This window comes from Parasteatoda tepidariorum, chromosome 8 (genome assembly GCF_982258835.1).
Source record: "Parasteatoda tepidariorum strain Cologne lab strain chromosome 8, Ptep-v5.0, whole genome shotgun sequence".
In the NCBI taxonomy this organism is placed as follows: Eukaryota; Metazoa; Arthropoda; class Arachnida; order Araneae; family Theridiidae; genus Parasteatoda; species Parasteatoda tepidariorum.
This window is the reverse complement of record NC_141762.1, coordinates 89690868-89713898: the sequence shown is the minus strand read 5'-3', so window position 1 is coordinate 89713898 and position 23031 is coordinate 89690868. Positions and strand designations below refer to the sequence as shown.

Here is a 23031-nt window from a genome sequence, read left to right as displayed (position 1 = left end):
AATTTTAGGGAATCTTCTAAAATGTACAAAAACCAGGAGAATTTTTATTAAAACAATAGATTCAGAGAAACTGGCAAAATCCAATAGTCAACTGGGAAATCAAGTAGAGTTGGCAGCTATGTAATATGTAAAACAATATCCTTCAAATTAATTATGATGAAACATAAAATAGAAGAAAAATGCATAAATATTTTATCATAAGAACACCCTTTAATTTTTATGAATTGTAATAATTGTAACCTTTTAACAGTTGTTACAAATTTCACCACTTTCAACTTGAAAATATTTAAAATGAAACCATAAAACATCAATATAACATAAAATGTAAGAAAGCAAAAGACAACTCATATTTTCTATCCATGATTACGAACAGTTAAAAATAAACAAATATAGTCCAAGAAATTATGTTTAATAAGTTGTATGATGAGTTTTTTTATAATGAGTTTTTTTCAATAGCTAATTAAAAGCATCAACAATTATATAAATATATTTTTATGATTTACAGTAAAAAATCGGAAAAAAAGACTAGTACAGAGTCATTTTGATTAATTAAAAAAAAAATCTACATGAAGTAATAAAAAATGTAAACAAAACATTCACGCATAGCAACTACATTTATGTATCAGATTCAAAAGAAATAATTAAAATGGGTGATTTCACATTAGGTTAGATTTATTACATAAAGTAGATGCATAACATGAAATTATATGGACTGCATGCAATGAGACATTTGAAAGATAACAGCAATATTTTCCATAAAGTCATTTCTAATTTAGTACAAAACAGTTTTACTTTGCAATTAAATAAACATAAAAATATTAATTAAATAAGCATAAAAACATTAACAAAATATACACGGGGTGCTACAATTAATTCAATAAGGTCCACCTTAATGAATTTTGAATTAGCAACTCTATCCGGGTGAAATTTATGTGAAAGTCAAATATTAAAAGAGCAAATTATTTTTGGGAGAAAAAAAAATTAAATTTAAAAAAACAAACAATGATATTTAAAAAAAACAAAAACAATGTAATTTTACTTCTCTATTAAATGCTCAAAGATTGTCTGAAATACTAACAAAATTTTCTTGTCTTATCCTGATGATTTAAAGATAAAAGATTTTTTACGATTTAATTAAAATAGCTTTTTAACTATTAACAAACAGTCTATTCTGTAGAGTTTTGAATTTTATTTAACGTAATTTATCTCCATTTAAATCAGGAAAACTATCCTTTCAGGATATCACATAGGATTTAAACTCATGCCAATTTTCACGTCCACTCCAGGGCCTAATACTATGGACTTCTTCTTCAGAAGTAAATCTCACTAAAGTTTGTAGTAAAAATCAATTAGTTAAAAAATAAGAAAATTGCATATTTTATTGATGATACTGGTGCTAATTTCTTCAACTACAATATATGAACCTCATTTTTGGAATGCACTAGGGCAGGGGTGGCGAACCTTTATACACTAACGTGCCATTTTCTCAAAAAATTGCTTAATGAGGTCATAGACGTGCCGTCAAATGATTTTGACTTCGTGATTATTGAGAAAATAATAATACTAAATATTATCGACTCAAAACTCTTTATTCACATTGAAAAAAAAAACATTTTGCAATGTCTCAGTTATACAAGTAATTCAACTTAAAGTAACATCAATGTGACTTCTGTTGTTGCAGATTAGATGACCAATAACTTATATTAGGTTGTAAGATGTTAGTTTAAGCAGGATTGTCGATTTTTTTTGCTAGTTACTTATTGTTAGCTTGTTTTTTTCGGTTATTAATTGTTTTTTAGTATTAATTTTTTTATTATTTTGTTTGTTTTTTGTGAATTTTAATTTAATTGTTATATATGCTTCATAGCGTAATAACATTTGTTTAATAACAATTAATAGTGTAACAACAATTGTGATCGGTGAGTGCCCAAAATATTGTGTCGCGTGCCATAGATGGCACGCATGCCATTGGTTCGCCATCCCTGCACTAGGGCTAATGTATGCAATTTGTTAGTTTAGAATAAGATTTTAAATTGTGGTAAATATAAATAACATAGTGAATTTGTCAGTTTGCATTGCGAGACAACAATGATAAACTTTAAGAAGAATGTTCGTCAATTTTTTTTCTTTTCATATCTCACACCAAAAGTTAATTCTCATTATCAATACACAGGTGAGTTTCATTTTTTAATATTACTTTAATCGGTTCCCTTACCAATTTTTTTGAAAAAAAAAGAAGCAAAAAATCAACACATTTTTTTATTTCATTAATAAATACAAGGAACTAAAATACACAAGTTCTAAGTTGAAACTTTAATTTTTTTTAATGCGCAAAAAATATTTAATTTACCATCGGTTTACTATCCCAAATTATCTTAGGCAAATGAAAAAAGTTAAATATTATTCTTTGTATATGTTCACATCTTAATAATCTGAAAAATCATCTGCTTTACTTTCACTTTCGCTCGCGAACGCCATTTTTTTAAAACTATTTTTCTATGTAAATTCCTCAACCATCGTATATACAAATGTACAAAACATGTCTGCAGCCCTACAAATAGCAAACTTCCCAAACAAACATTGCAAACTTCCAATCACAGCAGATTATTATTATTTTTTGTTTTGCTTCCGGCTGAATAAAAACGTGATAAAACAAAACATATTGACGAATTCTGCTATGCCCGAGGGAAATAAGTATTTGCAATACTGAGCATTTGCAATACTCAGGGAAATAAGTATTTGCAATACATACATACCCGAGTTAACTCGGGATAATCGAGGAAGTAGTTAAAATAGCAATTATATGCTTATTTTGTTTTGCACTGCTTAAGAAATTATTTTTCTTTCAACAAACTTAAAATTAAACTCATAAAAAAAATGGTATATTTCATTAATGGTATAGACACATTAAATACTTTATATAACTAATTTCTTAAAGTAATTGGCAGAAAAAAAAACAAATTTTGATTTATTTTTCTCAATATGCAATACTGAGAATAACATATTCATTTTAATATTTACAGAATAGAATATATATATTAAGCATAAAATGCTAACTTCAATATTATAGAATTTAGCCTTTTATGCTTAATTCTAAATGCAAGTTTCTTAGCCACATTTGTTTAATTTTGAATGGTCAGTTTACATTTAATTGCTTTTTTAAAAATTTTCATTTACAAAGAATAAATCTACTTCTTGTGCATACAGGATAACTTAAATACATGACAAATTTGACAAGTTTCAATATATAATGAATTTTCAAATTAAAATCTAATTGTATAAGTTGCAAATCGCTAAATTTATTTTTATATAAGTTCTATGTAAAAAAATTTATTTGCTTCATATTTTATAAAGGAAATATTTTAATACGTAAATCGGGTTACACTCATTATACTTTTCAATTAAACAATTTCATCTAGTAATACCTAGTCTTATAAACACACAAATATATATATATACATAATTTTTAAATTGTAAATAAAGTTTGATTAGTGTTAAAAATTAAGGATAAATTTGTAAGATCATGCCCAAATATCAGAATTTTATTGATACAAGCAACATTTCACAGGATGACGATCAATTTTATCCATTAATATTTTTATCCTGAGAAGGAACAGGATTGTTTTTGTCACAGGGAATCAGCTTTTATCATGACATTTAGGAGCGTACAATCTATTGCTTGGGGATTAAATGCTGCTTCCTGCCTGCTTTGTAAAATTATTAAATTAGAAGAAAAAACATAACTATTACAAGAAATTTAATTAATTTTTAATTTAATTTCCATAAAAATAGAAATAAAACATTGAAGTTATAACACTGAATCTAAAAATGTAGTAGTTAATTTAAAGTTAAGCTAATTCACAGTAATTCCGGCACAAATAGCTAATTCAAAGTTAAAACTTTCAAAATAGAATTTCCTTTAATTAAAATATTGTTCAAAGCAAAAGTTCATTAAAAATAAAAATTATTAATTGATAATTTAAAACAGGGTGCGTAGCTAGATTTTTCAACAAAAAATAAGCAACTTTCAAGTACTTTTTAAGCACTCAAAAAATATTTTTAAACAATTTTCAAGGAAAAAAAAAGTCATAATTAGGATCTGTGCAGTAATAAATTTTATTCTATATCGTTTAAAGTTCTTAATTTATAAATATAAAATCAATAAAATTCAAAAACTTTACATGATCATGATAAAATAACTAGTTTCTGATAAATATTGCAGAGAAAATTGGGAAAATCATGGATTCTTTTTGTAATTTAGAACATTAATCGACATGGCAAAGAAAAAAATCTCTTTATAAAAGATAAAAAATTAAGCACTTTTTTTAAAAAAAAGCATTTAAAAAAAGTAAACAAAAATAAGCACCTATAAGCACTAAATAAAAACGCTACGCACCTTGTAAAATATAAGCAAGAAAATATTAAAAATTAAAATTAATTTCTTAGCAAAGACAGATAAAAACTTGCTATAAATCAATTTTATTGAAGAAGGCAAAGCACACAAAACTTCAAGTGTCTTTTCAATTCAAAAATATTAAACATACAATTTGTTTTTTTAATTATGATTAATTGATATTGTTCTTAATAATTAAGTTACAATAAATAATTAAATTTTTTTAAGTTGATACAAAACCTTTATGAGCTGCAGCCCTTAAAAAAATAAAATTTTTTTTGCAGCCATTCTTCAAAAAACAATGTGCACCCTTAATGTTATACAATGGGGAAACTATGCTCGGCATAGAAATTTTTAATTTTCTGACTGATCTTATTCACAGAATTTTTTTTTATATGTTCATACATAGGAAAATTTCTTTTGAACTTACCAACTAGCCAGATGTTAAAAAAAATTTGAGTAAATAAAGGGTTAAGGACATACACGTGATATTTAAAAATTTTTAACACTTATCATGATTCACAATTTTTCTAAATGGTCGTCACTTTTGGAACATCAAACATTGACTACAGAGCTATTCTAGTTTTGTAAATTAAATGCTTAAAATATACAATAATAGGTAAATGAATAACATCAGTTTTAAAGTTGTATAAAACTGATTAATATTGCGTCAATAATAAAAAAAAAAAAAAACACACATACACAGAGACAAACAATCATAGGATAATAAGCATCACAGATTTATAAGTTTATATTAGTATTTATCATTGTTGATTTTCAACAATCATATCGGTATTCACTAAATTGTTCTCTTCGGAGGTAGATTTAGTGCCAGAATCAGACAGTGTACAAGAGGATGTTTCTTTACACAATTCTGTAACTGTACTATCTTCACACTCATCCTAGAAAAGTAAATAAAACAATTTTAGAATAATAGAATAATAATATTACATAAAATAAAATATTTATGCGTAATCTTCATGCTCATCCTAGAAAAGTAAATAAAATAATTTTTGTATCATAGAATAACAATATTACATAAAATAATAAAATATTTATGCGTACCATTGTAATATTTTCACACTCATCCTAGAAAAGTAAATAAAATAATTTTAGAATCATAGAATAATAATATTACATAAAATAATTAAATATTTATGCGTTATATCTAAAAAAAATATTCAGAGCAAAGAACATTTTCTAAGACAGTATAGCTGCATAAAAAAGGTAATTAATTACGCCTACATGCTTTAGTGTGGTGAATACGCCAAAAATCATATTGAGACACATGTTGTAAATATTTATAATGGAATATCAGTCGGATTTTCCCCTCAAATTTGTATTTTTTCTCACTTACCGTAACATAAAGCTCGAGGTTGAGAAATTTTTCTGGGTAAGTAACATACTCCATAAATAATTTGCTACATTTTTATTATCAGTAAAAGATGTTGCAAGTGTTGCAACTAAACTTGATTTTTTGTTTTTCCTACAATGATATGTAAAATGCTCAGAGAGTTGCATAATGGTCTAAGAGGAGATTTCAATTTGTACAAAAGGCTAAGATGTTCTTGACAACATTGCTTTTGCTAGCTTGCTTTTAAATTTTGTGTTATCATGGTTTATTATCCAAGGAGATTAAATCACAGAAACAAGAATTGCGACGTATGATTTTTAAATCGCGTGAATACAAACCTCAACACATAGTTTTAAATCGAGTAAATATGAAAATTGATCTCTGATATTAAAATAATAACCCAGAGAAATGATACGAAAAACTCAGAATTTCGGATTACCCCTGCCAGTTTTTAGATCGTTGCTAATATTAAAATAACTTTAGGGATAACTTCTCAAAGATACATGAGCTGGCTGCTCATGAAGGCCCAGTTTTAACGAGTAACCAAAATTTCACATACACTTTTATAATATATCAAGGTTGCCCCTCAAATCTGGAAAAAAAAATTTCCTGTGTTTTCCCTGTACATATTATACACAATATATTAAGAAGAAACAGCAATTACTGTGTTCTTGTGTGAGCTATATTGGGCTATTTATACTAATTTTCATTGAGGGACTAACTTAGAGAAAAAAAGAAACAACTGAACATACTTAAATAATGCTATACTAAATGAAATAGTTTAGTTTAACTGAAATATCATCCTTAAATATTCAATAGATTACGATTTGAGTGGTCACCAATTTTTAAAAGACGGAAATGAGATACAAAGTTCTCTGTATTTTCCCAGTTTGTAAAGAAAAAATTAAAATTCCCTGCATTTTTCCTGTTATTTCAGTTGGTTTATAAACTCCCTGTATTTTCCAGGTTTATCCCTACTCTCCCCGTGGAGTGGCAACCATGTATATTCTACAATAGTCACCATTTCATGTGATGGCACTTCTTCTGCAGCAATATAAAGACGAAGTACCCTATTTGCCACAGAAAGCCATCTGGAGTGTAAAAGCTTTCTTGGCGATTTGGTGGACAACGTTTTTGTACAATATCTAGAATGTATCGTTTCACATATTTGATAAAAACATTTTAAGTCAGTATCCACCGATATCTTGTAGTAATATTCAAAACTAAACAGAAATAGTGAAACAAAACAACCAATCATGCAAAGTTCAAGGGCCTGACATGGATGGTAGATATAGTACGACTTAATAATATTTTTTTTTCACAAACAAAGAGTTTTAATCTGCAGCTCTTTCTATTGCAGATGGTAAACATTTTGAAACACAAAAAAATTTAAGTAATAAATAGAAATGACATAATAAAATTAAATCCAGTCTAGTCTTAAATAACTTATATCTTTTTTTTATTAATGAAGAATTATCTAACGCAACTATTTTCTCTACAGGCGATTAAAAAAAATGATGTATAAAAAATTGAAATTTTTCTTTTATATTTCTACATAATTTCAGAGGCCTGGTAGGGGGCCTAAAGATATTAAAAAAATATTTTTTTACAAACATTTGGTACCAGTACACAACCTTTTATACCATAGGCAAATTTGATTTAAAAAATAAAAGTAAACATTTGTTCCACCATACTATTTCTATTTATGAAATAAACCTGAAGGAAGATTGGAGAATAAAACAATTATACAGCAGTTACAGATTTTAAGAGATATTGGATTTGTTCATTCCTGCAATATTATGTTCAATTTTATTCTTAAACCCACAGGCAGTTTAGCAAATGGGCAAAGTTGGGAGAATGTTTCACCCCAATACTTTATTTTCCTATTTAATAACGTTGAAAAATCAGTTTAGCTATGCAGAGAAGACTGCACATTACTCGCAGAACAGTCAGTAGGTTAATAAAAAAAATTGATTTGAAAAAATAAATGCACAAGAGTTGTGGTAAATGATAAGCAATCAACAATCCCAGCAACTCCAACACATTATTAGTTTGCCCATATCCTCTCACTACTTCACGAATGTTTAATCAATTTAAAACTTACCTTTGGAGTTTTATTATCTTTTGATTCTTCATTTGAAATATCTTCATAAATTTTTAATTGTTCCAACATCAATTCAGCTGCAATTCTTTTACCAAGTCGTTTAGTCTTCGCTTCACCTGGGAAGTAATGTATATTAGGTATGAATCAAATACTTAATGGATATACTTTCTGTGGAATTACTATTTAATTTGCTCATAAATTAAGTAACCAAATTAAATTCAAAATTAATTTACTTACGCTTTTAACAGAAAATCAATCACAGCATATATTAATATATGAAAAACAAGTACCAAAACGAAAAATTGCACAAAAAGCTGTGTATTAATAAAACTTCCATGCAAATTACATGAACACATTGTCACATACTTTATCATAAAAATTAAAATTGCATCAAAGCTTTCTCCTCAAAATTCCTGATAATTTTTTTCTTTTTAGAAAAATAGAATTAAGATAAAAATGCTGAATTGGTCATTGATTTTCAAAAAAATAAATAAATATTTTGTTGTTGAAATTTTAAATTTATTCCTTAAATACATTCATTAAAAAATATGCCATAAAAATAAAATGCTGCCAAATCTCTCTTTCAAGAGACATAAAAATATTTATTTTTCCTCTCATAAAATGTAAAGAACAAATCGATAATTTTTAATTATTACATTTGCTGGTTTTAAAAGAATATAACTCAGCAAAAAATTTGAGCCTTTTAAAAATTTTTTTTGAAAAAATGTCTTGGTGTAAGTTACGAAGGTTAACATATTGTACTACATCCATAACACCTAGTTTTTAATTTTTAAAGAATTTAACTTGGAGTAATTTTTATTACTTCTGAAGAAATTTTGCAAATACAGTTGAAACTATAGTCAATAAATCTACTCTTCTAAGTTTCTTAATGAGCACAAATAATTCTCTAACCTAATTTAAAATATAAATAAATAAACATAGGAATTTGTTTCCCCATCAAAACAAAAAATTTCAAAACTTGTTTTGGTAATTTCTGCCAAAAATGGCTTCTATAGACTACAGCAGACTGAAAAAATTGATAAAATTGAATTGATAAAATTTTCTCTCTCTATATATATTATACATATATATATGTTGGAGTTTGGGGAGCAAGGGACGAAAAAAAGACAATAGTTTAATACATGAAACTTAACAAAAAAAAGGAAATAAGTTTAACAGCGAAATGATGAACAGTGAGAGTTGCCTGCATGCAGTGTTGCAGTATCAAGAATGAAATTAGATTGTTCTATAGAAAAGAGTAAGAGTTATTAATTAATTCGGGACTTTTCCCATCCGGACACTGTGGCTCCGTGGATACCAGGGCTTTTCTCTTCTGGTGCCTTTCAATGAGGAAGTAGGTGGTTTAAATGATGACGTATGATGCAATTCGCCCATACTAGTTTAGTGCGCTCAATATCATAATTCTTAAATTAGGAGCTTGCTCCAACCCATTTTCTCTTATTATATGTCTTACTACTATTTTTATGCTTACTTAGCATATGTCCTACAGATCAAGATGAATCAGTTGGTGGTCAAATACTGAGATTTAACGAATATCAAGCATCAAGCAATTCATCCAACTATTACATATATACATATATCTATATATTGGGAGTACAAATTAGTTCAGATCGCTTTTTTGTGGTCAAAAATGCACTTATTTCAGAACAAAATGAATGAACAGATTAATCAAAACATTGTCCATCACCAGCTACCACTGTTCCCCACTGCTCAGGCAATTTTCGAATTCCATCTCGAAAAATTGTCCTGTCTTTTGAGGCGCTCCAAGTTAGGAGCCAATTTTCGATTTCTGCGAAAGAAGCCAAATCGTGCTGTATCCGTTTGAACAACTAGTAATCAGAATGAGCAATATCCGGTGAATACGGCAGGTGCGGTAAAATATCCCACTCGAGCGTTTCCAAATAATTTTTTACAATTTTGCGACATGAGGCCGACCGTTATCACGCAGAAGAATAACTTTGTCATGTCTTTGCTCATATTCCGGCTGTTTTTCTTGTAAAAAACGGTTCAAACGAATCCATTGTAGCCTATATCAAACAGCCGTAATGGAATCACCAGGTTGTAACAGCTCATAGTATACAACACCATTCACCATTCTTGAAATGTCGAAACCATTCCCTACATGATTTATCAGTTGGAGCATTTTCACCATAAACTTCTACAAGCATTCGATGTGCTTCAGCTGCACTTTTCTTCCAATTAAAGAAGAAACATAAAACCTCCCGCAAATGATGCTTAGTTACCACAAAATTTGACATATTCAACAAAGTAAAAAACAGGGTTTTTGTATGAAACTAAAAGCGATATAAACTGAATATTACTGACAGATGTCTAACCTCTCTGAAAATATCAAAACCAGCTGTCACTATGAAACATCTATAACAGCCAGAGCCATCTTTTGAAACGGACCGAACTAATTTGTACTCCCAATATATATTATTATTTTTTCTTGGGCAAGTTTCAAATTTCAGAAAGACATTTATATTGATCAAGACTGAGCAATTAATAGGTTGCCAGAGTTCTAGTTGGTAAGATTTGCTCGATTCTAAATAGTTAAAGGTTAGATCCCATAATTTAAAAGATGGATTTAATCTTATGAAAGTTATTTAGACAAATATATAAAATTACACAAACTAGACATAAATCAAATAAATATTATGATAATTATTTAAATTACAACTTACCACAGAATTAGTTTTTTAATATTTGAACATTTACAAAAAATCTTCTCGCAAAAAGATGTTTATACAAGTGCAGACATACATGCCAGACATCGCAATACTATGTTAAAATATATTTGCTAAAATTTATTATTACAACCGTTTATGAAATAAAAAATAATTTGGAACTTTACTAGTACATTACTTTAATTCTTATCATGCATAAAAAATAGAAATATATAATTATAAACTGCCATTTACTTATACAAATGAAGGAAGGGTATACTTGTTTATATATGAATAAAACTAAACAATGTCAATAATCCACAAATTGTTCCACAAAAACATACACATAGTTCAGTGCTATATTCCAGAACTTTCATTAATGCCGAAACACAGAAAAGCTGAATCTCTGTTTTTTCTTCTATAATTTTGTGTTATTACAGGGAAGAAGGCTATTGATTACAGAAAACTACAGTATATCTTTTCTTTTGTATTATTCGAGCTTTATAAATGTTGTTCAGTTTTATACAATCAAAGTATGAAATTAATTTAAGCAAATATTAAGAAAAAAAAACTTTAAAATGATAAGTCAAAATGTAAAAGTGCTAAAACCAAAGTTGTCTTATGTAAACAATTTAAATAAAAATTTAATTTAAATAAATAAAATTTATCCTAAAGAACTTAACTTAATAAAGACTAATTCAGATGTTAAAAGTGCCTATTTGTTAGATCTTGATATTAAACTTCATAACAAAAAAAATTTAATTGGATTATACATACTTTAAAATTTTTCAAGAATATTTTGATTGGTTAGGTTTAAATTTATTTGTAATAATAAAACAGATTTTCTTTCAGCTATTAAGGATTTCACAATTACTTTAGAGCAGTGATTCCCAAAGTGATCTATACCGACCCCTAGGGGTCGACAACAACATGCAAGGGGTCCATGTCAAGTGAAAAAAAATGGGGGTCAACTATAGTGGATCTCATATAAGCAGGTCCTGACTTTAATTTTGGCATTTCATGGATGGAATAATCAACATACATTGACAGTACCTATTTACTTACATTATACAACCTGATAATACAGTAAAACCTCGTTAAGTCGTCACTCAAGGGACCGAACATTTTCGACGACTTAAGCGGAGTGACGACTTAAGTGGAGTTAGAAATTTCTTTAAAAAAACTAAAATAACATTGAAATTTTTTAATGGACTGCAATAGGATTCGTTGAGAAAAATTAGATTTTTAGAATGTAATGCACATGCAAATAAATGTGTAGAAAAGGAATACAAATACTTTTGTATAGTTACCACTTTTTATTTTTATTTCTGAGCATTAAAATAGCTTAACATAGTGGATTGATGCAGGAATTGTTGATTGCTGTTAACCTTCTTTTTCAATATCATCAGCGCCTTGAATTCTTCCTCTGTTGTGCTTTCAATTGATGTTAAATATCGTCTAACTTTCTCTAAGGCTTCTAATGTTTCAGTCTTGCTGGGCGGAATTCCACACGAATTCTCATCATCACTATCCTCGCTGGAACTGTGTTGTTTTTCATCTAAAAATTCTGAAGTTAAATCTTTAACAGTCGCTTGTGAACAAATAGCGATGTCATTGTCAATATCGACAAATGCATTTACGTCATTGACACTGCAACCTTTTTCATTAACAACTTGCAGCAAATTTTCTAAGGGCTCGGGGTCGACTTCTTCACAGAGGATATCTTCGGATTCTGCATTGGCTACAAATCCCGCGTGTCTGAAGCAATTAAAAACAGTTTGCGTAGAAACTGAGCTCCAACTTCTATGCACATAATTGATCGCGTCTAAAACGGAAACTTCAAACTTTTCATTTTTATCCAATGCTTTTATCAGGTCTTTTACTAGCATTTTTTTTGTACTTTCTTTTGAAGTCCCGAATTATCCCTTGATCTAATGGCTGAAGAAGTGCAGTAACATTTGGAGGAAGGAAAACGATTTCAATAGCTTTTAAGCTTTCGGGTTGACTATGGGCTGTGCAATTATCGACAATAAGGGCAACTTTTCTCTTTTGGCGCGAAAACTGGGAATCCAATTTACGGATATGCCGTTCCCAAATCATTGTAGTCATCCATGCATTTGAATTTGCTTCATATTCAACTGGCAGAGATTTAACGTTTTTGAAACAACGTGGCCTTTTGCTCTTGCCTATCACTAGTGGTTTAAGCTTTTCATTTCCATTCATATTCGCTCCCAGCAAAAGTGTTAGACGTTGCTTACTGGCTTTTCCAGTGGTGCATTTTTCGCCCTTAAACGATAGAGTTTTATCAGGCAAAATACGATAAAATAAGCCCGTTTCATCTAGATTAAAAACATTCGAGGCATCAAACCTGGATAAAATGTCCTTGAGAACACTGTTCCTCCAATTTTCTATAGCATCACCATCAACAGCTGCGGCTTCCCCACAAATCGTTTTAAAAGAAAGACTATTTCTGTCCTTGAAACGCTCCAGCCAACCATTGCTGCAATGGAAATCTTCTATGTTCAACTCCTTAGCAATTTCCATCGCTTTTTCTTTAAGAATGACGGAAGAAATAGGCACATTTTGCGATCTTGCATGCTTTAACCTTCGAACTAAAATCTCCTCGATCTCGTCAAACTTTGATTTCCTCATTCTCTTTCTATTGTCTTTGCAGTCTGCTTCTTCAATGGTTTGCTTTGATGATAGAATATCACTTAAAGTAGTTCTCGGAATATTGTGTTCTTTGGCAAAAGCTGTTTTCGAAACATTTGACTTTTCAAAAAGTGCAATTAAGTCCTTTTTTTCTTTAAGAGATAACGAGGTAAGTTTTCGTTTTCCCGGCATTTTGAAACGTATTCAAATCACAATTTTGTAAGAAAATAAAATGGCCCTTATAGCGGGGCTTACTCGCTATGAAATGAAGTCCCACTGAAGTACGTACAATAAAGAAAAACGTCTACACTCGACTGAGTCGGAGCAAGAAGTGAGAACTTTGAACGATTGGCATGCAAAATTCCAAGAATTCAAATCCCCTAAAAGGAAAGGAATGCTCACAGCTGTAGAGCGAACTTCGTGGGTGGTCCGAAATTCCCGGAGATACTTAAAGTGAAAGGGGCGGGTCTGAAAAGATAACAGATAGGTTTGCCATTAAAAAAGATAGGTTTGCCATTTTTTTAGGGTGACGAATTATCCGGAGTAGAGTTAAATTCGATGACGGGTAAAAGAGGGTTATTTTTCATTATTGTCTATGAGGCTTAGTCGGGACCACAGGAAAACGACGACTTAAGCGGAGTGACGACTTATCAGGGTGACGACTTAATGAGGTTTTACTGTATAAAGACATATATCTATCTACATAATTTATAAAAGTAGCTAAGAAGTAAAAATTTTATTAAAATTTAAGTTATTAGGTTAAGTTATTAAGTTATTTAGTTAAGTTATTATTATTTTCAGATATGATTGATTCCAAATGTTGATAATTTATTATTAAAGCATTAGGTTCATTCCGCCCACTAAAAGCATTTATTTATTGCTTAGTCATTTTATATAACAGATACTAAATTTTAATTTGAATTTAATTAACAAATGTACAAAATTAACACGTGTTTTTTCTTAAGTTATTCATACTACACTTCCCTACAGTTAGAAATTTAAATCTTTTACAGTGAGTAGCATTATACCAGCAGTCAAAAATATATTTGAAGTTGATGAATTTACAAAAAATCAATATCAGGTATCTATCCAAAATCAAAAAACATGGCAAGGGGTCTACGAGACAAAAAAGTTCAGGAAGCACTGCTTTAGAGAATAATTATTTTCCTTTTAATTATTGTAATTACAATTGTTTAATTCAATGTATATTAAAGAAGTTCAACTAAAATTAAACTTCATTCTAAAATTAATAAAAATACCTTCAGTAGTAAACTGTTCAACCATGCATTGTACAAGGAATATCTTGTCATGAGGTGGCCCAGACTCATTAATCGTTTCATAATATGGTGGCATTTTATTATGTTTTGTGCAATATTCCTGCAACATTCCAATAGAATTCTTGGTATCTCCACCAACAGGAGCTGCCTCTGATACAGGTTCCCTGAAAGTAACCAACCACGGTTAATTACAAAGTTAATTACAGTTAAATAAAACAAAAAAACAGAAACAGTATACACAGTTGGTCTGAATGAAATTCAGTTTTGAGTCAATGTTTATGAAGATTTGAAGGTTATTCAAATGAAACCTGGTCAGTGTGTCTAACTTTGCATTAGACCAGTGTTTCCCAAACTTATGACTTTTGTGTACCCTTTCTAAATTATTCGTAACGCTGTGTACCACTAATAAAAAAATGAATGCATATTTTGCTATAAAAAAATTCCACAAAAGTTAATCACACTTGGCTGTTGACACCACTAATTATTAACTGTTAACTCTGCAAAAGGTAGCCAATAGAAAAATAGGTAATCGTAAATTTTTATGGCTAGCTTTGTTTATAAATAAAAGTTTTTGAAATTTCCGTTTGTTGCAAGATATTTCGCTTAAGAACGCATACCCCTGTTAAACTGTTCCTGTACCCCCGGGGGTACGCATACCACACTTTGGGAAACAGTGCATTAGACGTAATGGAGCACCACATAACTATGTGTATGGCGGCACCATCTATTGGTAGAGAGACTGAGGCATGCACAACGTTTGACGTTGCATAGCGATAGGGTGATTGTACGCTGAAGAGAAGGTGGTCACACAAGTTATCGTCCACTACAGAACATGCAGGCGAGTAAGCAGGAATTCTGAGCAAACATTTGTGAGTAAACTCAATCCTTACTGTTACTTTACACTAGTGACCGGGTCATATTTGAATGCCCCTCATATATTAAAATATCTATGAGAATACATTAATTTTCTTTCTATGGGGATACATTAAGTTTCAGAATAGCTTGTTGGAAGAGGGAAAGATGAGATATCTTTACTCTTTTTTTAAAAAATTCTTGTTTCTAGAACTGTTTAATGAGTAGAAAAAAATTATCATAATTTAGTTTAAAACAACAAAATTGCACAACTTTTGGATAACGGATAAATGAAAATAGTTAGCACTAGCGAAAAAAAACCCAACTATGCTTTTTATGAAAACAATGCTGACTCTTTAGCAATAAAATAATAATTCAGATGATGAAAGAGAAAAATAAAGAAATTTAGTTAGATTTAGATGAAAAAAAAGCATCTTTTTTCACTGAAAAGGTGCTTTAATACCTTAAAATGATAAATTTAAAATTATAAAAACAGGAACAAAAATATTTAAGTTCCTGAATATTGAATTATTTCTGAGAAGCAATTCTTAGATCATACTACACATCAAATAATCTTAATTTTTCAAACTACATTTTTTAAATTAGCTAAACTCATAAGTCTAACAAACCTTACACAAATTGACTTTAAATTTAAAATACATATTTCAAATCACAGGAAAAATAGGTATACAAGATTATTATTATCATTTGGTAATTTTCTTATTATAAACAATTTTTAGGCAATTTTATTAAGGAACTTTAAAATTAAACAGAAAATAGAAAGCATTTTTGAAAAAATTATTATAATTAAAAACTCTTACATACTTCAGCAGTTGTTTTTAAACAGTGTCATTTTTTTTTCAATGTAAATTTTTTTTTTTTAAATGTTGCTAGATCGTTCCTTTGAAAAAGAAAAGCCTTATATATAGATAAAAAAAGTTATATGTCTGTAATTTTGCTCTGTATTGTTTTGGTTTAAACAATGTTTTACAGTTTACTACAGTAGAATCCATATATATTGAGCCTGCATTTAATGAGATGCTGGATTTAACAGACAAATTAAATTTAATTACAGCAAAAAAAAAATGTCTTATGCGGTACAGGGAGAGGGTCATATCTTGAACCATGAATACTTCAGCAAGCCTATAAATTTAAATAATTGTGAATTAGGCAATTTCCTAGTTATAGATATCCTTCTTAAGCCAATGGATACTACAAAGTTGCGGGCTGAATATAAAAAATTGTATATGACTCATTGTAAATCGACATAGTTTTTTGAAGTTATTTTTTCCACATAGCTAGCAACCTGATATTTTCAAAAGAATAGTATGAGCCCAAAATTGCACATTTATGAGTTCAAGGATTATTTCATGATGTGAAAAAATAGTTTGACAAAAAATAAAGTTGCATTTCAATCACCTTGTGGCAACCCTGTTGCTTTGAGATAATTCAATTGTAAATTCACAGTCTTATTATTCACTTCTAAACAGTTAAAGTTTTGGATTTACATGTGAGTCTTATAATCTAGATTTTTAAATACAATATTATTAAACACACATGCTTTTGCCTATTAACATTTCAGTTTAAAATTGATTTAACTAGTTTTTTCTTTGTTATGATTTAAAAAAGAAAAATCATTCAATCTTTGGAAGTGTCTGTTTTTAAGAACTCTAGGTTTTAGAAGTTATACTATTTATGAATCTTAAATGAAAAACATCAATAACATATAACAAGTCATATATACATGATAATTTCATCGAGATTTTCAGCAGTAACAGAAGTACTCTCAAACAAGAAACCCTTTTCAGCAATATCTTGACGAGAGAGAAGTTGTTCTAAAGCAAGTTTTGCAGCAGAATGCTTAGCCTTTCTCTTGCTCTGACCAGAAGCTTGGGCAGTAACATCATGAACTTTGACTTCGTATGTAAAGGTGGGGTCATGACTTGCTCCTTCAACTGAAGTCAATTCATATTCAGCAGTCCAACCATGTTGAATGCTCATAGAAAAGAGAAGACTAACAGGAGTCCTTTGAGCAGCGGCAGTCATTTTATACTACAATCTGAAAAAGAATTTTTTTTTCAAATATAAAATTCAGACTTCATTTTAGATTAAAACACAAAATACATAATTGCCAACATGAAGTGTAAAAACCCAGTAGATTCTATGACACAATAGAAATTAAACGAGGAAAAGCACACTATCTTTATACTGTCTAATTTTTAGGAAATTTTATGGATTTTTTAAAAATGTATAAAATGAAATATATATACAGTACTAAACAAAACACCAATTAAAAAAATGCTTATTCTTTATAAATTATTAATACCAAAACAAAATTGTTCAAAAATATTGTAGATCGTTTTTATATTTTATTGAAAAATTCTTTTGATTAAAATAGGTGCAGTGCATTACATAATAAAATTGGACAAAATAATTTTAAAATAAAACGCACTTAAAACGTACTTAACGCACGCAAACGTACTTATTCAAAAAGTCCAAGATTACATTTGATCAATTCAAGACTACATTTTGTTTGTATTAATAAAGTAACCTACTTAAAATAAGACATAATCAACAGTCAATATCATATAGAATATAAACAGTTTTGGTCCATTTACAAAATAAAGCAGAAATTAATATTTTGGATTTTTACCAAAAACGTACACTACTCAAAATTGCTATTTGTGTAGTTAGAATCAATATATTTGTTATATCATGACCAATATAAAAACTAATATTAGAATAGATGTTGTGGTGTAATCTGATAGGAACAATGATCAATGACCAAAACAGCATAAAGACAGAAGTAGACAACCGAATTAAATTGGCAAACAAGTGATTCTTTGGACTAAGAAAGCAATTAAGATCAAGCCTAATCAGTCGAAAAACCAAAATTACAATTTATAAGACTCTTATTCTACCTGTATTGCTCTATGCAAGTGAAACATGGACACTAAACGCAGACACTCAGCGTACTCTTGGTGTTTTTGAAAGGAAAATCCTTAGAAATATTCTTGGCCCAGTACAGGAAAGAGGCTGTTGGCGAATCAGATACAACTTTGAATTATATAGATTCTACGGACAGCCACAGATAGTGCAGGTCATCTGAAGCAATAGATTAAGATGGCTTGGCCATATCTGGAGAGGTCCAGAAACAACGCAGTACGAATCGCTACCTTTAAAAATCCTTCGGGATCTCGGGCCAGAGGAAGACCTCCAACTAGATGGCTGGATGACACTACTAAAGATCTCAAAGTAATAAAGATAAACAATTGGAAAAAAGTTGCCATGGATAGGAGGCGTTGGAGGCTACGCGTGGTTGAGGCAGCCAAGGCCTGTAAGGGGCTGTCGTTCTGAGGAATAAGAAGTAATCTGACAGATCATAAACAGCACAAATCCTCCTTAAGCTAAATTATTTGTTTGATCAATTCTTTACAGTAGATTTAAAAAAAAGTTTTAAGAGAAACTTTTATAAAACATTTCTACAGTGCTAATATTTAATAATTGCTTCCCCAGGTCCAAAACAATAACCAAACATTGGAGTAAGAATGTTATTTAATAACAGTGCTATCCCTAAGTGGTTTTAGAAAGGCAACCCACACTGCTTGCTTCTTAATCCTTATGCATGTGCCCTCTTTGATCCTTTTCTAAAAACACTGCCTGCCTTTTTATTCATATTCCATTTGGAAAAGAATTATTTCACTGTTTAAATAAAAAATACACACTGGAAAAATTATCTGTGCTTACAGGTTGAATTCTGATTACTATTACAGATATTTACTTTATTAAGATTATTCTCAACTGGTTAAATTTTTTCAGGACTTGGTATGATAATAAAATTTTTAAGTGATTTTAAATATTAAAATTATTTTTTTAAAAATACCTTTTTTTTTTTAAAAAAAAAAAAAGCTCTTTTAATTTTTTCATAATTTTCAGTTTAAATTAAGAAAAAAGCTTTCAAGATGTTTATCAATTAATCATTTTTTTAATGTACTTTTTGTGAAAAATCATTTATGCACAGAGATTGTAATTTAGCATGTCTTTAACTATTTTTATTAACTAAACATTTTCTCTTATTTCTATGCTGAGTGAGAATTATTCTTTGAAATATATACACAAAATAGTATAAGAGGGTTATTTAAAAATTTATGAGGATCAAATTCGATTATTATACATTATTACAGGTTTTGATAAATTTTTACGGTGCTAAATCATGGTGATTGTCTTTTCAAAACTTAAAGTGCCTTTTTCTGAAAGGAAGCACCCTGTCCTTATCTATTTCAAGGGAGAACACTGTTAATAACATATTCATTATTCCCACAATGTAATGTACAATAAATGTCAAATGATTTCTAAAAGTTTGTAAGTGTAAAAAATTTGGACAATTAAGAATATTTGACAGGAAATAGAAATCAAAACTGAATCGATCATTTCAGGTTAGCAAAATGATTTCATTGGCAATATGATTGTGACAGCATATTAAACTGTCAATGAAGTAATCAGTAATTGTATAGGTGAAATTAGCTGTCTGTGATATGGTCGTATGGACAAAATCATCCTGTCAGAGAAATGAGAATGAATCAGTAATATGATCTGGTGAAGTGATTCTCAGTGATATGAACTCCATATAAATTAAAAATCACAAGTAAACTATTGCTAAACAATTATAGTGGCCTTTTTTTAGTTTCATCCATTATGTGTATGAAATATATCCACATTTTAAAAGGGGAATTCCCCTTTCCAGAATTTTATCTGTGATAGAATTCGATGAACAAATACCACTAGTAGAAGTCTATTAGTGGTATTTGTGTTTTTGCTGTTTGTAAATAAAAATGCTGTTTTTTATTTATTCAGTTATTTTTTTTAATATCATTTTGCTCATTATATTTTTTCTTCATTTTAGTTTATGGACCGGGAGACTTTCATTAGCTACACCTTTTTTTGGAGCACATATTTAAAGCAAACCAACTGTTTAATGTGTACCATCCATCGATGTTAGCAGGTTCATATCAATTCCGCAGTTCACCATCGAGGGGTATGTAGTTATTGACTATGTCAACCTTCATCAATTAAAAGGTACCTCTAGATAAAGTTGACAAATCTTATATGAATTGGTATTTAATACAGTGGCAGTTACACCACAACTGAAGCAATTCATAAACTATATCAATATATTAACTCCAATAGAAAAACTAGTATTTTAACTACAAACCTTTTATGCTTAGCACCTAAAAAATAAAATAATATAAACATAAAAAAGTAATTAAAATTCAAGTGAAAAAGAATTAGAGAAAAATTTGAACAATTTCAGAAATTTCTAAAAAGTTTGGAGGAGAAGATATGAAACATTCATCATCAAAGATTCATTTATTCGATGATTTGTTAAAAAAGTTTCACCGCTTACTTTAAAACAAGTAATTTTTCACCAGGGAAAAAAAAAAATTATTTCTAACTTTAGGTAGTATTCCAACTAATATTCAGATACTTTTAAAATTTTATTTATCAGTTATTTCATACAGATACATTTTAAGTTTGTAGAATAAGAAGTCTATCAAAGTAAAAAAAAAAGAAACGACACCAAGAAGCAAATCTTTACTTTACCACTCGATTTATCCCAACAAAGTTCAGGTAAAATTAATTAATCAGTAGGTATACATACTAAAAGAAATATTACAACAAAACCTCGCGATTCTTATGGCGTAGGCACCGATAAGTATTCTTTTCATGTTAAAAAAACTTTCATGTTATAAATCTTTTCATGTTTAGATGCAAATCTTATCATGTTTATAAAAATGCTATGTTTGTCCCACCGCGCATGTGCATAAATAACATGATATTGGCATTATATATACAATCTGATTATCATATATTGAAGTATTCTCTTTCATTTTGAGTAGAAAAATATTTTAAGTCTCTAGAAACTTACCCGGGTTATAATATCTTCGAAAGTAAAGATAAATAGTTTTTCCAGATGATCTTAATCCCTCTAGTTTAAAATAAACTAAATCTGATGAGTATAGTACAATGAACGTAAATATTAACAAGAGAAAATGTTTATTTAGAAGAAAAGAAAATAAGTTTCTATAATAAGTCCAAATTTCATTAAAATTTTACAAACTGCAACTTAGCAATCGTCTAGTTGCGTAAATCAATGTAAACAATTTCTGTTTAAAACACATGGTTTCGCTTTGGGTACATAAACTAAACTTTTACGACTTAGTCCAGTGAATAAACGGTTTCAGTTTGATTTCATTTACATTTCAAGATTATACAAGAACGTCAATGGAACGGACGGTATAAACTCAAACAGTAGCAATTTTATACAATAACGCTTAGGGCTTTTTGTTTTTGTTAATCTAAAGTATGTAAAAGCTTAACTTAAAAACCAAAAATGTCTATGCAAGCTTCTAAGACTTCTACCTGATCTGGTTTACCTACTTAAAGGCAATTCTCACTGCATGTGATTTTGGAGATGCGAGTGACACTTTTTTTGTTGTTGTAATTTTTGGATGGTTGGACTCACGAGCTCCTGACCTGCTTTACTTCTGGTTAAAAAGTATACAGCTGCTTACTACAGCTCATTCTGCAAAACGATGCTTCTAAACAGATAATTTTGTTTCGAAAAAAGAAATAAATTATATAATTTCTTAACTCAAATCTGCTGTATTAAGTGCAGATGGCACTGGGTGTCAAAAATCGCCATTACACTTCCGGGTTATTACTTCCGACTGATTTTTAAGCCTATGCTTGAAAAAACGCACCATCCAATAAAATTATTCTTGTAGTGTTTTCAATATAACACGATCTTTCAATCTGATTTTCAATGAACCAAACAATAAATGAATTCGGATGATTCCACAAGTTTGCTATAATGCTACCCAAAATATAACAAGTTGTGCTATTTTACACAAATAAAGCCAAATAGGAGACAACAAAAGATGGCAACCTTACACTCAATTCATGCTTTGATATAAATTTTGTTAAATCACGAGCGATCTGTAAGAATTTATAAATTGCAGAAAACTCTTTTATTATAACGTCTTGAAATGACTGGTCTTCAAATGACGATTCTTAAAACGATTTTTTTCTAAACATAATAAACCAGGTAACAAATGCATGTATATAAGAAATACTACTCAAAAGAGTCTCAAAAGACAGTGATTACGTTGTGAGAAAAATGGCTTCAACATGCACCGGAAACAGTAACGCGGAAGTATAAACAGTAAAGAGGTTGCAGTGTACCCTTGAGTAGAAAACACCTTTCATTCAAATTGATAATTTGAGCCAGCAGTTCCTCTCATGAAGCACATCCCAGGGGCTATATTTATGGCCTCTAAATGCGATTCACGCACTTTCAAGAGTATCCGAGGGAGAAGAACCTGATTGGTGAGCTGTCTGTGTAAGAATATATATTTTAGCGGAATTCGCATCCAATAATCGGTGGTGGGAAGAACAGTCTCGAATTCTCACTTATATGTATGGACTGATAACAGTCATATTTTAACAGTCTAGTGTAGACACTGTTACGAAGCAATCTTACTGAATGCAGTTGCAGTACTTCTAATCGCCGTAAAGGAAATCTGAGAACTGATTAGTGAAATACATTTTCCGGCAAAAAAACTCATTTTCCGACTCCCTTTTTTCCCCGAAGTGCGATGAGAATGCTTCTTTACCAAAAATTCGCTGCTGTGAATTCGAAGATGCAAAGAAGA

At 29.4% G+C, this 23031-nt stretch overlaps 1 protein-coding gene across 2 annotated transcripts; it reads right to left on the bottom strand.

Annotated features, from left to right (window-relative positions):
• Positions 1-390: 390 nt before the first annotated feature.
• On the bottom strand, positions 391-21651 carry LOC107454053 (protein Loquacious). Of its 2 annotated transcripts, none has more exons than XM_016071107.4 (6): positions 21246-21651; positions 17064-17378; positions 14450-14631; positions 7852-7967; positions 5459-5482; positions 391-5295 (listed from the first exon to the last, which is right to left on the bottom strand). In XM_016071107.4, exons 2-6 carry the CDS (start codon positions 17363-17365, stop codon positions 5158-5160), a joined length of 762 nt encoding a protein of 253 aa, XP_015926593.3. In that variant the 5' UTR covers positions 17366-17378; positions 21246-21651; the 3' UTR covers positions 391-5157. The 2 variants fall into 2 exon arrangements, with proteins under 2 accessions (XP_015926593.3, XP_042899985.2); XM_043044051.3 differs by lacking the exon at positions 21246-21651 and adding an exon at positions 20921-21113.
• Positions 21652-23031: the final 1380 nt, after the last annotated feature.